We start from the raw sequence: 16,881 nt of genomic DNA on the forward strand, positions 1-16,881 counted from the left end.
GGGAGAGAGAGGAGAGAAAGGGGACAAAGGAGACGGTGTAAGTCATAACGTTAAACGGATGTAGTTAACCTTTATAGTTTTTACTGTCAGCTTAAAAATCCCTCTGTTTATCAGGGTAAAATGGGATTAACAGGACCAGCCGGCCCCCCGGGTCAAAAGGTGAATTATTTAAGCTAATGTGATATCACTCTTAAACCATACATAGCATCTATAGAATAAACAACTTAATCCAAAACTGCATATGTCCACTTTAGGGAGCTGAATCAGTACTAATTGGTACAACAGGGGTTAGAGGCCCTCCTGGACTCACAGGACAGAAGGGAGAGCCTGGTGTGACTGGGCAAACAGGAACAAAAGGAGAGCGGGTAAGTTTACACATAATGTAAAATCACATATTAGTAAGTTATGCTGTGTTTTTTAATATGAATTGAGGTAATTTAATATGTATTACAGGGTTATGTGGGACCTCGTGGTGAAAAAGGAGAGAGAGCAGAACCTGGAGAGAAAGGGCGTGATGGCCTGTCGGTGAGATGGATCTTAGTTTGGATTAGATTATGACGGGGTAACAATTTATAAAAATGTAGAATGTTTGAATTCCCAGTTGGAATCCCCATTTTTACTGGGTAGTATTAAGTGTACCCTTTTCTGTTTTTCTTAAAAAAAACAAAATAGTCTTTTTGTCTTTTGACTTTGCCCTTTGCCTTTTGGTAAACACAATGTGAAGAGGGAATGCTGCAGACCTGCAAAGTGCCAACATGTCTGCTTCTATAGAAGTCTGCACACCTGCTGATGATTTGCTCTTCAAGCGCTGATGATTAACAGCACCTGGCTCCAATCTTCCACTTAAATCCTCTGACGCAATAAGGGTGTACTTAGAATTACTCACGTGATTTTTTTTTTTTCCTTTTATAAATGTTATGTTTTTCTTTTTGGTTTATTTTTGTTAATGAGATAATGGCATGGTAGTAAAATAAATTATTTATTTGAAGTTGCATATATATATATATATATATATATATATATATATATATATATATATATATATATATATATATATGAAAAAGTGGATTTCTTTGAAGTAGGATAGTGAGGTATACGTGTCCTGTCACAAAGGCAGGCAGACCTTTCTGGTCCGGCATTGATCCCTGATCTCGTCACATGCCACATCCCTCTGACAAAAAACCACTCAGATAAGAAAACTTTCATCTAAAAGGTTATTCTAACCTTTGTATATAATGCGTTTATGCAAGTTTAGATTTGGTGCAAGGCTCTTGAATGCCAGTCACTCTGTGTTTGAGTATGTGGAAGAGAAGGTAGAGCACCAAGACATACTGAACGCAGTAGCATTGACAGAAATTACATGAATTTAGTCTGATATTATTTCGAAAGGAGGAATTGGGTTGGAAGCATGTTGCAAAGCAGCTTGCAGAGGAAATGGAGCACGCTGCAGCAGTTTAATGGAGCACTCTGTGATACAGGAAGAAAACAGCTTATTGATCAGCTGACGTGAGCTGGTGTTGAATCTAGGTGATATACTGCTATGACGCCTGAACTAGACTATGTGGTCTTTCTAAGTTATTTCTGTTCTTACTTTATGTTGCTTCTCAAAACACATTAGTTGATTATTTATGAGCTGCTTCGATTGCTATTCCTATTTTGTGACTTTGCTGTTGTGACTCGCTAGTTTGGTTTTGAAACTAAACCTTTTATATCTCCAGAGGTGAAAAATTATTAGATCAGCAACAGATACAGCATTCATTCTCTGGCCACTTGTGGGGATGAACCCGCATCCACAAAGTTTCATAATGTGTTTGTGGCACACTGGAGCTCAGAAATGTAATCGGATGAAAATGTAACTAAAGTGAATCCAGGAAAATGTGTAAATGTTTATAATTTGTAGTCTTCACATGGTCAAACACATCCTTTGATCAATCTGGAGGGATCCACAACATCAAGAAACACATTTTTGTACATTTTTTGGGGGGAGTAAAAGAATATATCCTTGTCAAGTTCAAAATGTCTACCAGCATCTCAAAATTTCACTTATTAAAACAGTAGCTATATCTTATATGTTTAAGATGCACAGACAGCAGTGTATGCATCTGACACTCAAACAACATAATCTATATATATATTGCTTAATTATTGGAGTGAAATATTACTATTATGTTTTTGTTGTTACTGTTTTTGTTATGATTTTTGTCAGATGTAGCAATTTGTTTTTTCTTCCAGGGCGCAGCAGGAGAACCAGGGAAACCAGGTCAGGATGGGAAACCGGTAAGTGGAGTACTTACAAGACTGTGAAATGATGAAGATCATATATATACTGTATCTTAAATATTCTGTCATTTCAATTTTTCATGAAGAGCTCGGTACTGTTTAATACTGAATTATTTAAATATGTAGTGAACAATTGTTTCGCGGGCGTGTTGGTAAGTGATATCTTTTTTGTCTTGTGAAAAAAAAAAGTAAAATAATATATTCTGCTTTTAAAATGAATATCTGTTTGTATCATTATACAGTAAAGTAATCTGAACAGAAGAATTAATAAGGAACTTTTTGGAATTGGAAACCAGTGGGATTGCAGGTGCCATCAAAGGAAACCGGCATTTTTGTTCATTTCCACTTAAAAGCAGTACAGAATTATTGTCTTGGAGTAATAATATCAGATTCAGTTTCAGTTGAAGAAATATTTTCTCACTTTTAGGAAGTGTTGTCTTGCTCTCTGAGCTCCCTGAGCTACAGTTGGACCCCATTGCAGAGAAGACCAGGAAAATAATGACCTAAAGAACCATAGGAGGACCCACTGAGCTAAAACTTGCAAAAGTTCCTTTGTGCTATTTCAAGATACAATACAACTTATGACTTATGACTGGGAAGATTTTTAAATATTGCCTCTGTAAATGTAGGTAATTTTATGAAGAGAAAAACAGAGACATTGAGTTCTTTCTCACCATTTTTATTTTCCTTCCTGGCATGTTGGAGCAGGGCTCAGCAGGGTCTGCTGGTTCTCGAGGCACACCAGTGAGTAACCCATGAGCCAGTCCACTTATAGGCTTGATCTGCAGAGTTGAACCGATGGGTTGGCTGCTAGCACAAAGCAACTGGAGCTCTTTATTTCCCTCCTCGTGCCGATGCTTCGTAGGTTCCTTTGCAGCTGTGCAATTACTGTAAAAAGCTCACCCTCTAACTGTCTCCCTCTCTCCCCTCTCTGTACGTGTTTGTCTTATTTCTGTCCATTTCCTTTTCTCTGTTTCCCCCCCCCTACTGCAACACTGATTTCTATCAAACTGTTCCCCCACCCTTCTTCCATCCACTTTCCTTCATTTTAAATCTTCTCCAGGGCTCGCCTGGGTTCGCAGGAGTTGTTGGCAGACCGGTAGGTTCTCTGCTGCTGGCTGGCATGCTTGAGCTCTGCAGTTGGGAGGGTTGGGAGAATGTATCCCCGTGGTGTCGGACACAAGTGGGATAGGACCAAAGTCACTCAGGCGACTGAGCGCTGTAGCTTAGACAGCAAATAGCTTGAAAGGTGTAATAAAAAAGAAATAACAATCTATCATCAGGAAGCACCCACAGTAATGTCCCTCCCAGACAAATTTAGCTACTTAATCTTAATTAATTTGCATTGGAAAGGGACGTCTGGGAGCTGAGGTCTTGGATAAGAGTCAGACCTTGATCGGTTTCAATTGAAATGTCCCCAGAGCATTAATGTCAAAATCCAAAGTTTAAATTGGAAGTTACATTTTAAAGCAGCACAATGTAACTTTTCCACCTTAATATCATATTTCCAGAGTCATTGTGATGGTAGATCAACTTCCAACAGGTTTAATGACACCTCTGTCATGGTCTGAGGGGTCTGTATCGCCTTCACTGGCACTATGTAACTTGGAGGTGGATGGTAGGAACCCTTCCACACTACTGGTAAAGCACTACCGCTTTTGTCCAAAGGAGCCGCCAAACTCAACAAAAGCTGAAAGTTACATTGTGCTGCTTTAAACATTAAAAAAAAATTAAAAGAGATTAAAGGAAGCTTGATGACATGCAGAGGAAGTCCTCTCGTCAGTATCTAGTGTATAATACTGTCTATGTGTATTTGTGTGTGTGTCTGGGGCAGTGGTGGAGGGAGGTGGGGGTGCATTCAAAAACCGTCCTCACTGTTGAATCTGCTTATCGTGCATGCAGCTGTGCTTGGTTCCTGTGTGCTTACGCCTGGTAAAACATACATTTTTTTCAGAGCTTACCATTCAAGTGCCCTTTGTTAATGTTGTTGACCATCCTCTGCTTGTGTCCTCATGTTTTTGTTTATGTCTCCTTGCCCATGTCACATTGTCTGTTAACATGAGCATGTACAGTATGTATGTATGTATGTATGTATGTATGTATGTATGTATGTATGTATGTATGTATGTATGTATGTATGTATGTATGTATGTATGTATGTATGTATGTATGTATGTATGTATGTATGTATGTATGTATGTGAAAAAAATATATCTACGGTATAAAAATAAAAAAAAAAAATATCTATAAAAAATAAAAAATATATATATCTATAAAAAGTAAAAAAAAAAATATCTATACAGGCTAAAAGGAATAGTTCAAAAGCTTGGAAAAAGTCAGAAAAGTGTTATTTGCTTTCTTGTTAAAAGTTTGATGGAAGACTGTAAACAAATGGACATCATCCATCATCGGGATATTTGGCTCGGCAAAGCCAGAAGTGATTTTATTTAAATAAGATTATGGTTGATATTAACATAAAATGGATTAAGATAGGAAAAAAAAGAAAGAGAATACAGGAAAAAAATGTATCATGAGTTTTATCAACAAGTCAGGAACAATAGAAAACTGCTGTTTGCATTAATTGGATAATTAAGATTTTAAGTGTGCAACAGCATTTCACAAGTCAATGTGTATGGTGTACTAAAGGGCACTTTAAGGTGTGAAAGGTAATTCAACATTAATAAAAAAATAAAACAAGACTATGGCACTGGAGAGTGATACCCAAGTAGAAATCTGGTTGGACAACTCTACAAATCTTAGAGGAAGATTTTAAGGAAGTTTAAGAGACTTCAGAAGGACCTCCGATGCACTGTTTAAAAGCAGTCAATCTACCTACTACATTAAACAATATGTAAATAATATGACTACAAAAACAATATTATGAATCAAAGAATATGAACTCACCATGTTGCATTTCTCAAAAGGGAGTCAGGGTATATTCTGTGTATTCATTTGCATAAGTTCAATGCCACCTCAAATATCTGGAAAAAAAGCAGATTTCGTTCGTCATTTGCTTGATTGATAACATTTCTCACCCAGCTCTTGAGTAGATTATTTCAGGCTCTTCATCCTTATCTTAACCCAAATTAATCTACAAACATATGCTGCATTCACTGTATTTCAAAGAGGTCTGAACCCCTTAACGCTTGCGTTTTTGGTTTGCTATGAGTAGAAACTCTCATGAGCAGATACAGAGTTCACATGAGCACCATTGCTGTGTGTTGCTCATATAAGCAACAAATTATAGCGTCCTATCCTGGAGGTATGTTAAAACACATTAAAATATCTCATTTATTTAGTCACATAAAAGTCTCATAATGATTCAACAAGGTTTAACTGGCTGTCATTAGAGGACATTTCAGGCAGGACATATTAATCCATGATAAACAGATTAGCTTTATTCCCACCTAATTGTTAACGAGAAATCAATTTTCCAATATTTTAAAATGTGGTATATGAATACTTATTTAAAACTCTTTTTTTGGTTTGTTTTCAATAACTTTACTGTATAAATATTTGCTCACAGGGAAACCCAGGAGAGCCCGGACTAAGGGGTCCAACTGTAAGTATGGCAGGCATGAAAAAGTGTGCATAATAAAAGACCTATTAAAAATAACCATTATAAATAGCCATTTAAATGCTGATGATGTGTTGTGATTAGGGTCCCATGGGTCCCACTGGCCTGCCAGGTCCTCTCGGCGTGAAGGTCAGCCCAGAGCTTTTTCAGCATTTTGCTGTTTTACCGATTCCTGCCTGGACAAGTCTATAGTCTCTCTCTGACAAATGTTAAAAACACGTTTTTTGTTCATTTTTTTTACAGGGAAATCAAGGAGAAGCAGGCATTGGTGTTCAGGTAAGAACTGTCTTTTAAACCAGATATTTGGTTGACATGCCCTGCCATATAGCCCATACATAAAGCTATATTATATATGCAGTATGCAGTGTGTGACTTTATTTCTCCTCTCTGCAGGGTCCTCCTGGCGCTCAGGGCAGCACAGGTCTGCCAGGACCACCAGGTCCTCCAGGAGCTGTAGTATGTATTCTCATAAATTATAAATCTTCAGGGACAATCGATTTCATGTTTTTCTCATGAAATAAATTGAAACCTCCATGGCATGCATCAAAATTGTTTCCCTTATAACACTATTTATTTGTTCCTGCAGGGTCCACAGGGCCCTCCAGGATTGCCAGGGCAGGTGGTGAGTATTTAATCCTGTTCTGGTTGCTACTGCTTCTCAACTCTGAAACACAGAGAGAAAATGAGAAAATCAAGATTTTTTTTTTCATTGAGGCATTTCACTTTTGACTAAAAATAAGAATGAAATTATATACAGTAAAAATGTTTAAATATCTGTAATGACAGATCCCACTACACCATGTGTGTTTTGTAGCAGCATAACATGCAATATGCTTAATTTGTATTAATAGAGATCAAATCAACCAACATGTCTGACACACTCTTCATCTCCTTTTTTAAATCTCATCTGCTATGTTGTTGTCTTCTTGTGAAAATAGAATAAATAAAAGTGATGACTTTATTACTGTAAGAGATTTTGTTGACTATAGGTGAAATGCACCTATAGTCTGGTCTGATTTGACAAACAAACAAAACATAAAGCAAAATTGTAGAGAAAACTAAAAGAGAAAGCTAAAGTAAAACCTTTTTTTTTGTCTCATGTATAAAAGATGAACCCCGCTGATTATGTGCAATGTTCCAGGTGAACAAAAACAGAAAATTCAGCAGGTTTTAAATGATTCAACACTTCTCTAATGCATTAACATCCAAATGTGAAAGCATGAAGTTGTTCTAAGGAAAAGTATGTGCTGCTCTTCAGGGCGAATCAGGTAAACCAGGGGTTCCTGGAAGAGATGGGGTCCCTGGTAAAGAAGGAATACCTGGGTTACCAGGGAAGCAGGTACTGTATGTGTGCATGTATACTTGTGGCATGCAGCCATTTTTTTTTGTAAAGTCTTTATTACTTTCTTTTCTTTATGTTAATATTGTGTAATGTGCTCTTCAGGGTATTGCTGGATCCGTAGGCCAAGCTGGTTTAAAGGGGGAGCAGGGAGACAGCGGCCCTCCAGGGAAGGTGAGAGCTTGTTGTATGAGTGTGCTGGCTCCAGCTGAAAGACCTGTTAATGCAGTTGTTTTTATTAGATGTGATTGCAAACTCACATCTGCAAATGTGCAAATTCACATCTGCATGCACATTTACTCAATACAGTATGCAATTATTTGCTTAATGAAGTTAATTTAAGTTAAAGGAGCTTGAGGCAGGATTGAGGCAGGATTTATGAAAAAAATTCGTATACGTTTTAAGTTTTCTAGTAATAATGTCAGATGAAGCGTTCCAAATAAAAATGAATGAGCCCTCTAGCGTATCTCTCCGTTGCCTTGAACAGGCTGTGTGCTGCAAAATGTGCTGCAATTCAGGGGGCCGGAATTTCCCGCGCTGTCCTGCGGATGTTACGTCACATGACTCTGCATGCGCGTTCTCCCCGTTCTCCCGTGCCGGCTTCACTGTTGGCTGCAGTACCCCCAACGGCCGTCGTGGTGAAGGGTGGCGCTAGAGAGTCTCATTTCTTAAAAGGAGCCTCAAGCTCCTTTAATTGACTTATATTTATATTTTCCAATTATAAATACTTAAAATTACCACAGCTGCTGACAAAACACTAATGCGAAAGATTAGGAGAATATATTAGTTACATTATGTTAACACTGAAGCATATACTAACATAAATTCTCAAACTAATATCATGTAGTAAACAGCAACTTGAAAATTCAAACAATGAATTGAAAAGTGACTTGTATTTAAGTAAAAAAACAGACCACACTCCGAAAAGTAGAGGTGGTGTCACAAGACATAATCACGGTAATGTAAAGAAACATCAGTACACTACATCCTCAGGTACATCATCATGTTTATCAGAGGTTAATGCACTACAAGGAGGAAAAAAGCCTACTCGACTGGTGTGACTGGCAGCGACAAGCTCGTTAACAGTAATGACAAGGCATTTAACTGCACCAGCCTTCACACAAGATGAATTGAAATTGTCCAGTATTCTCGAGAGATCACAGTCCTTTGTGAAAAACAAGAGAAGATTATGGATTTAGGCCAGTAAAACAACTGGGGTCATGCAAGTAACAAAGGCAATCAGAGTCTCTGCAGGGTCCAGTTTGTGTCTCATTATGCAAAGGTCATGATCTTATCTTTTGTAGCTGCTCAGAGTATTTTAGTATAGGTATTTAAAGTTGTGAGGATTCAGTATTCCTTAAAAAGGGGACATTTTCTACAGACTATAGAATAATTAATTTGCAGTGTTCATTCATGGCTGGAAACAAAAAAGACAATTTGTGTGACTAAATGCCATTTTAAGTATAAAGTTCCAAAAGGGGAACTTTTCTACACCAAGTACTTTTACCACCTGCTTAACTGCAGGGTGTCATAGGTCATCTCCACTAGTACCTACTCGGCTCAACTCTACTCTGTTTCCAGGGTTTTCCACTAGTGCATAATGCTGGTTTTTACATCCTTTTTCCGCACGTACTTGCCCAAAGTTCTAGCTGACCTGAGTCGGGCTGAAAATCCAACATCACCAAACTGCAGGCCACTGATTGGCCAGCGAGTAACGTCTGTGATGAGTCTTGACAGCAATTCCTTCACACCTGCCATATTTAAAACCCGGGAACAGTGAGCACAATATTTACTTTACAACTGAACTTTAGTACTGTACAGCAATAAATTGCAAGCAAACTTACTTCAAATGCAGTCTGTTGCAAACCTCGTTTAGGTGGTACTGAACTGTAATGAAAAGTGATTGAGATCAAGGCGAGTCAAGTCGAAAACTGTATAATGGAAAAGGGGCATCAGCGTTATTTGGCCTTTAAACTGAAGCCCCTTTTTACACAAATTTAAATATTGTTGCACCCTAATGGGTGCCTGTGTTGAAATGACAGTAAACTTGTTAAAGGAAATTGAGTTTACTTGATGAATCATGTGCCACTGGGGATTTCATCGGAGATAAACTTTATCTGAATTAGACTGAACATGACATCACTGATTACTCAAATAAATTTACCTCTGTGCAAGTGTGTTGATGTTATCACAGACATCTCCCTTACCTTCATTATCTGTGCTTAACTTCAAATGTAAGGTTCCTCAGAGATATTTTTAATTTAAATGTTTACCTATCAATCAACATCAGTTTGTTTATTTTATCATACTGTATAATAGTAAACTGCTGCTTTACGTCCTGTAAATGACAACATATTTATGTGACCAATTCCTCCTATTCTAAGCCACAAGCCATGAACCTTTTAGGTTGGTACATTAAGTTGTAATGCAAAACCCGAAAAGATCATTAACAAACTTGCTTTAAGATTTAGTAGTGTCAGTAGCTCTGAGCTGTTTCACAACGATTGCACACCATTTTAGATTCACCACATGTGCATTAAGCTCAGCTAAAGCAGGAATGTCCAATGTCATCTTTGAAGTGAGCTTTTCCCATCATGGTATGCCACACTTAAACACATTATGTATTATTGTATAAGGTACTTACGTTGCAAATATACATTGAGTTCTGATGAGGATTAAATGGTGATTTGAAAGTCAAACATGACACAGTATGAAAAAGTTGCGTCAAGATCATGTGAGATGTACATACAGTTGTATATCAACAACAGCTGCAGGCACCCGGACAAAAACAGACTAGTAATGGCTGACGACAACAAAAAAAGCAGGTTTCTGAAAATAGAGCTTAAAGACACAAAACGAGAGGGGAAATAAAGGGCCAGCCTGCTGAAAATGAAGAATTTAAAAGACTTCTGTTGCTGGTTTTGTTAATTAACCGAAGTTGCCTTGTACTATCCCGATGTTTATTCTGCAACTTAGCTGCAAGTTACTGGGCCACCGCTGTTTAAAATGCTTTTATTGGTGTGTGAATTGTTGAGTAGATGCTGGTACTAAAAGAGGCAAAAGGATGACACAAAGAGAATGCGTTTTGATGCCTGGACCGTTGCCTTCTCTACCACACTGTCTGTCAATTAAAGCAAAGTAGTACATCTACATCTTAACATTAATATTATTTCTCAAGAAAGAATCACTATGGGGTCATAAAATTGTGTTATTTAGAGTGTGCTGAAGAAAGGTGATGGTGGTTTGTCTTTTGTTTTGCCCTGGACACAGTTTGTAGCTGATACTTGCCATGAGCCTCTTGTTGTCAGTGTTGTCATGTCTTTCCTCTGGTAAAAATTTGTATTGGTGAAAAACACAGAGAAGATGCTATTTGCTCTGTGATTCCCTCAGTATTCATCCCCGGTTCTGCAGTCCATAATGTTTAATGAATTGTGATGACGTGTGGCTCGAACAGCTCGCCCACTGCTGACAACCTCAGGTTCAGCACCCTGGACAGAGGCACGGTGATGTTGTCAGTGAGTTCAATAGTTTGATAAATGACCAGGCAACACCGGCAACACTCTCCAACCTAACTCATTTATCATAGTTTTAAACTAAGCTCATTCTTCTATTAAACAAAGTTTATACACCAAGATGTTAATCTTTATAAGGTTAACAGACAGTGTTGAAATGTTTTCAAATTGTTTGTATTTTGATGGTTTCAAACTAATTTCTAAATAAATCATCTTTACCCTTTTGTCATAACCCTACTTGAAATACAATAAGAAAGAACAGTTATGTTTTTGAGGTGGATTGATGTGAAATAATTGAATAGTTTATGAATTCAAAAATCCTGAAAATGTATTTGTATAAAAAAATTATTTACTTTCCATGAAGCATACTGCAAAGGAGTTACCTTGGAAAAAAAGCCCCAAAAGTGACCCTTGTACTGAATCTGGACCTGAGCCCCGGAGATCATGTATGAAGGGACCTGATCATGGCTCCAAAGCTAACCTGGTTGAACTTGAACATTTCTGCCAAGACGTATGGATGAATGTTATAAAAAAGATTTGCCAATCTGTTGGGATCATTCCCAAGAATACTTGAGGATGTTACTACTGATGGTAAACTAAAAAAAATAGTTATCTGAATTCTTAAACTAATAATTGGTATTGGTATTTTTTTTGTTGTATTGAAAAATTGCTTGCTTTTTTTATTGTGTGTCCATTGTTGAGGAAAAAAGGTGAGAATTAACTTACCTAAACTGTCAAAAAGTCTACAGGGTACACTCTTATGACAGGAGTAGCTGTTTGCTGGGACCAAGTACTGTATGTCATTACAAGTGATAAAATAACTTCCCCCAAAAACAAATGGAAGTAAATACTGAAAATGTATACTGCTCTTCACAAATATATTTCAATATTTTCTATATTTTTCTGCACTCTTGCAGGCTGTGGCTGGACTCCCTGGAGCAAAAGGAGACAGGGTTGGTCACTGCTGACATCAACCAAAAATAGCTTATAGTATTTATAAGCATTGTCTTTGCTAGGTTAATTGACTGCAGCTCAGCATGTGTGTCTGGTTCTGTCTGATTATAGGGTTTTCCTGGTCAAACATTGCCAGGCATAGCTGGAGAGCAAGGCACACCTGGAGAAAAGGTGAGTCTAAACTGCAGGCTCAGACTCAACTCAAAACAAATTTTAAAAGGACTTTTCACTTAACAAATGTTAATGTTGATGTATTACTTCTGCCATTCAGGGTAACAGGGGAGACAAGGGTGGTCCTGGCATCAGAGGAGACAGAGTGAGTGTCATTATGGTGCAGAGCTACAGCGTTATGGTTTATGCTGACATATCAACATGATCCCAATGTGTTATCTGTCATCATAATAGGGAGTGGCTGGTGAAGCAGGAGACCCTGGCGAGGACGTAAGTAATCAGCTTCCACTCCCAGTTTGTTTTATGGATTTATATTTCATTGCCAGTTTTTTTCCAGTGGATTTGTTTTGCTATGAATAGAAAATACCTACATGAACAAGAAATAAATGTAAAGTTGAACAGCTATCAGGAATCAATTCTGTTTTATTTTCTCCTAAACTTGATAAAGAGCTACACAAAATGCATTTCTCCAATAGTTTGTGTGAAGTGTAAGTGTACTATTGCAGCTTTAAAATTGTTCAACTCATCTTACTGATCACATTTCAGTTCTACTTTTGGGGCATGACTTTTCCATTATCAGATTTCCCACCAAAAAATGTATATCAGTATATAATGAAACAGTAGTGGGATCTTTCCCTATACAATTTTTCCAGAACAGTGTGATGAAGTATTTGAAGTTAGTCTTTACATTCAATATTCTAAAACCAGAATTTGTCTTTTGCTGCTACTCTTCGTAATTTTTCTTTTTTTTTATACAGGGGACACCAGGATCCCCAGGGCCAAAAGGAGATAAGGTGAGCTTTTGTCATGCATCTGATAAATTTGCCTGAATTCAATCCCCCTTCTGCTGAAGCAGGAATGATGAAACATTTGTTACAGGGAGAAAGAGGTGTAGGATTTGCAGGTCAGCCTGGTGGTACTGGGCCTGCAGGCTTGAAGGTGAGTGACAGCATGTGTTGCAGTTGAGGATAATACTGTATATGTTTTTATCCATCCAGTCAGATTTGGTGGCTTATCAAGCATGCCTCAGGATGAAATCTCTGACTGTATTTCAGGGAGATGCAGGGCTCCCTGGGCCAGCTGGTCCTCCAGGGCTCCAGGGAAAGCCAGGGGACCGTGGTCAGCCTGGTTTGAGAGGAGAAAATGGACAGCCAGGACCTCCTGGACCCCCAGGGGAGAGGGTTGGTGGAGGCGCTGATAACAAACAAACGAAAAAAAAAATGTTGCCTTATCCGTGTTCAAATTTTCACCTATTTCGCTTGTTTACAATTTTAGGGCCTACAAGGGTTTGCAGGCCGTGTAGGAAATACTGGACCTTCTGGTCCTTCTGGACCTCCAGGCGAGGCGGTGAGTTCCTGTTGCCATTAAAGAAAACTGTTAAAAGCTTCCATATTAAACTTGGATTGTGCTGTCATTGCTGTTTGTTGTAGACTTCTGCTTAAAGATGATTGTTCAAAATATTTTATTCTGATATCTCTTGATTATCTTTTGATCTTAAAATTTATCAAAATGAGACAAAGAAAGAAGGTAATATTGGAATACCAACTAAAATTCCTGATTTAGATGATCGATGCTTTGTTTTCTAGGGCTCTCCAGGTACAAATGGGCTCAAGGGGGATAAGGTGACTATGGCGGCTGATCCACACTACTTGTGTCTAGTTGCATATATTGTAATGTCAATTTTGAGATACATATATATTGTTTATGTTGCCAGGGAGAAGTTGGTGTTGGTTCCCCTGGTCTTCGAGGAGAAAGAGGAGATCCAGGGACCAGAGTAAGACACTGGTTGCACCACTGTATAATGACACAGATGATGAAAATTAACATTTACATATTTATGCATCTTCTTTTGCCTCTTGTGTTTTAGGGAGAGGACGGTCGAGCTGGCTTGGATGGGGAGAGAGGACCAACAGTAAATACCAGAAGAAAACATTTTTATACTTTTTCAACATATCTTTCTAATGTTTTTTACTATTTTAGTTTCTTTCTTCAAACCACAAGGTAGTTTGTTTGCCACTATATAGGAAGCAGTCAAGCTTCAGTAGAAAATAACCTGAAATCAAGTCTACCTTGACAGCACACCCCAAGGCATTTTGGGGATTTTTGGCTTATTTCCAATGATTTGTCGTCTTAACAGGAAAAACTTGTTAAAAGACAGAGACATTCTTTATTTGCATACTGTTGTCATTTTCATTATGGAGTCATACACATATGCGTGTGTGTGTGTGTGTCTATCAGGGTCCCCTAGGGGTTCGAGGTATTCGGGGAGAAAAGGTGAATACTGGGATTCCCTTCCTTTTTTTGATCTATCATTGATCTATCATCCCTTTGCTCATATGAAGTAATGAATTAAATTGAGTTGCTTGAATGACAGGTTTTATTCTCAATCTTCTTTTGTGTGTGTAAAGGGAGACGGTGGGCCACAAGGTGACAAAGGAGACAAGGTGATTGTATTTTTGGAACTGATAAGATTCTGCCATTTAGTTTCTTGGTTGTGAAAGTGCTTTAGTATGTTGGTATGTTGGGGTGAAAACAGATGTTTACAGCTGTACTCTCTCTCACTCACAGGGCGACACTGTGCTAGTCGGAGGACCTCCTGGAGAAAAGGGCATCAGAGGAGAAACAGTCAGTAGATTAGTCAGATTATACATGTTGATTTAAAATAAATAAATAAAAAATAAAATGTGATCTCACCAGCTAAGTCACAATGATATAATACACAGTGCTTCAGCCTGTAATACACAGAGTATAAGGACTTGTGTCTTTCTTATGCACACCAGTTAAACATTCACAGTGCTGATGGAAAAAAAAGTAAGTGAACCATTAAACTTATTTTGCAGTACATAAGAAGCATCAGCTGATTTCAACAATACCCAGCAAAAACAAGACAATTGAAGACATGTGATCAAGGGTAGTGGATTTTCATAATGCTGGAAATGTATGAAACATTTTGGTTATTAAAGTTCTGAACAGAATTTGTGACAGAGAAGATGGCATCCAACTCCCTCCTGCAAGGAACCTGATTTACTGCTGACGATGAATGCCGAAGTCTTGCTCCATCCTCAACAGAATACCCTGAATGATGCTATCAAATGCCCTCTTCAAGCCCACAAATCAAACGTGGATTGGTACACACCCATGCTCCCACCAGAACCCCATGGGAGGGGAAAAAAGCTGGTCCATTGATCCATGGCCAGGGCAGAGCCGCAGCGTTCTCCTTTGTTGACATCCGACGTCTGTCATCACTAACAACTTTCATAAAGCTTACCAGGGAGGTGAGCTCCCTCACAAAACTCCTCAAGAGGTGTCTTAGCAACAACTGAGGCTGCAGTCTCCTTGGCTTGCCAGTCCCTTTAATTGCCTCTGGTGTCCTACAAGCTAACTAGGCTCAATAGAACTGCTTCAGCTTTACAGCCTCTTTACCTGGTTCTTCACCACCAGGTTTGAGCACTGGTGTCAGGGCCGGCACCAATGGCCTTGAAGTCCCAGTCGGCTTCATTGATGATGGAGGCACAGAGCATGGTACACTTGAAGGATGTGGTTGTGCGGTCCCACGTCCTTTGTGAGATGTTGGGCTGTTTATTTATTTATTTATTTTTTGTCAATATATACTGTTTAATCACCTGTAGTCTGTGAATGTTTCATTGGTTCGCCTATTGAAGGCATGGGGAATTATCTTTGTGTGTTATTCATTTAAGTACACTGTGGTTGTCTATTATTGTGACTTAGATGAAGTTCAAATCACATTTAATGGCAATTAATCCAGAAAAACCATGAAAGAACAGGAGAGTATTTGATTTTTTGTGATTTTACCGTTACTTTTTGGTGTTGTTTTTTCCAGGGTGACCGAGGACCCAAAGGTACAAATGGGGAAAAGGGAGGAAAGGGTCAGGAGGGTCCACTTGGACAGCAGGTAAATTTAACTGCAAATTAACTATTGTGAGCTTTAGAAAACGTATCTGTTTAGTTTTTTTTTTACTTTCTTTACTTCAATGCAGACATGTTCAATGTAAAAGTATGAAGGATCTTTGTCTGCTTATCTGTAAGTGCAGTACGTTGAGTGGATATACAGCTGAAACCAAATCAGAAGTCATGATTAACCATGAAAAAGTGCAAGTTTATTATGGTATTCCAGTCACTGAAGCCAGTGTGTTTAAAATATTTAACAGAGTATCATTATGACTGTTTCTGCATCTGTGCATATTTGACTTCAGGGTCAGAGGGGAGAACCTGGAGAGCGAGGATCCACTGGGTTCCCTGGGGCTCGTGGCCCTGGTGGACAGAAGGCAAGTGACAATGTTCACAGATGATGACTGGGACTAAATCTGACTAAATCTGTATCAGTATTGAAATCAAACCGGTCAGCAAAGATCAAGCTTTTACTAGTACAATCACTGTAGTACTGTTCTTTCTCTGCAGGGAGAAGCAGGCCTACCTGGAGTACCCGGTGAATCTGTATGATTTTCTTTCCTTTAAATCTTTCTGCACGTTCTGTCTGAGGTGTATGTGAGGAGTCATGATGATTGTACATTCTTACAGGGTTTTCCTGGAAAAGATGGCATGATAGGCCTACAAGGTGAAAAGGGAGACTTTGGTATCAAAGGACTGAGAGGCATCAAGGTATTTTCTTTGTGTGCTTGTGCACCATCATGTTTCTTATGTCTGATTTCAGCCTTGAAGTGGGTGAGGGATGACGGTCACACCTCGCTAGAAGCATGAAATTGATATGACTGCAAAGGATTAATAGACATTAGTATCACATAAACACGTGTGGTTTTTGATTTTCACCCAGAATGATGATGATTAACATCTTAAAATGAGGATTTTGCTGAGACTTAATTCCTGCATCCTTTTACTTCGTTCGTTTAATTAATTCTGTTTGAGTCACTAAACAGTTTGAGATCAGAAGGGGTGTTGATGCCAAGGTGTAAAGGAAGTCAATGTTTTTTATGTACTATGTTCATTATCATATATTTTTTCAGTCATTTAGTCCCCAAATGCGACATTATATCCGAATAATATCCATATCTAATGAGAGATAATATCCA

General features: G+C 38.4%; 1 protein-coding gene across 1 annotated transcript in view; it reads left to right on the plus strand.

Annotated features, from left to right (window-relative positions):
* The window catches only part of col7a1 (collagen, type VII, alpha 1), a 71,243-nt gene that overhangs the window by 40,753 nt on the left and 13,609 nt on the right, over window positions 1–16,881 (plus strand). Inside the window, exons 75-105 of the mRNA XM_061727438.1 lie at window positions 2–37; window positions 115–159; window positions 255–365; window positions 454–525; window positions 2,233–2,277; window positions 2,989–3,024; window positions 5,807–5,842; window positions 5,942–5,986; window positions 6,101–6,133; window positions 6,251–6,313; window positions 6,444–6,479; window positions 7,116–7,196; window positions 7,302–7,370; window positions 11,626–11,661; window positions 11,774–11,833; window positions 11,934–11,978; window positions 12,068–12,103; window positions 12,592–12,627; window positions 12,713–12,772; window positions 12,889–13,014; window positions 13,109–13,180; window positions 13,420–13,455; window positions 13,548–13,607; window positions 13,701–13,745; window positions 14,072–14,107; window positions 14,242–14,277; window positions 14,402–14,458; window positions 15,675–15,746; window positions 16,048–16,119; window positions 16,253–16,288; window positions 16,373–16,453. Of these exons, the coding sequence (XP_061583422.1) occupies window positions 2–37; window positions 115–159; window positions 255–365; window positions 454–525; window positions 2,233–2,277; window positions 2,989–3,024; window positions 5,807–5,842; window positions 5,942–5,986; window positions 6,101–6,133; window positions 6,251–6,313; window positions 6,444–6,479; window positions 7,116–7,196; window positions 7,302–7,370; window positions 11,626–11,661; window positions 11,774–11,833; window positions 11,934–11,978; window positions 12,068–12,103; window positions 12,592–12,627; window positions 12,713–12,772; window positions 12,889–13,014; window positions 13,109–13,180; window positions 13,420–13,455; window positions 13,548–13,607; window positions 13,701–13,745; window positions 14,072–14,107; window positions 14,242–14,277; window positions 14,402–14,458; window positions 15,675–15,746; window positions 16,048–16,119; window positions 16,253–16,288; window positions 16,373–16,453 (1,710 nt within the window). The remainder of the gene's footprint in view (window position 1; window positions 38–114; window positions 160–254; window positions 366–453; window positions 526–2,232; window positions 2,278–2,988; window positions 3,025–5,806; window positions 5,843–5,941; window positions 5,987–6,100; window positions 6,134–6,250; window positions 6,314–6,443; window positions 6,480–7,115; window positions 7,197–7,301; window positions 7,371–11,625; window positions 11,662–11,773; window positions 11,834–11,933; window positions 11,979–12,067; window positions 12,104–12,591; window positions 12,628–12,712; window positions 12,773–12,888; window positions 13,015–13,108; window positions 13,181–13,419; window positions 13,456–13,547; window positions 13,608–13,700; window positions 13,746–14,071; window positions 14,108–14,241; window positions 14,278–14,401; window positions 14,459–15,674; window positions 15,747–16,047; window positions 16,120–16,252; window positions 16,289–16,372; window positions 16,454–16,881) is intronic.

The sequence above is a fragment of the Cololabis saira genome, chromosome 8, assembly GCF_033807715.1.
Source record: "Cololabis saira isolate AMF1-May2022 chromosome 8, fColSai1.1, whole genome shotgun sequence".
NCBI classification, from domain to species: domain Eukaryota; kingdom Metazoa; phylum Chordata; class Actinopteri; order Beloniformes; family Belonidae; genus Cololabis; species Cololabis saira.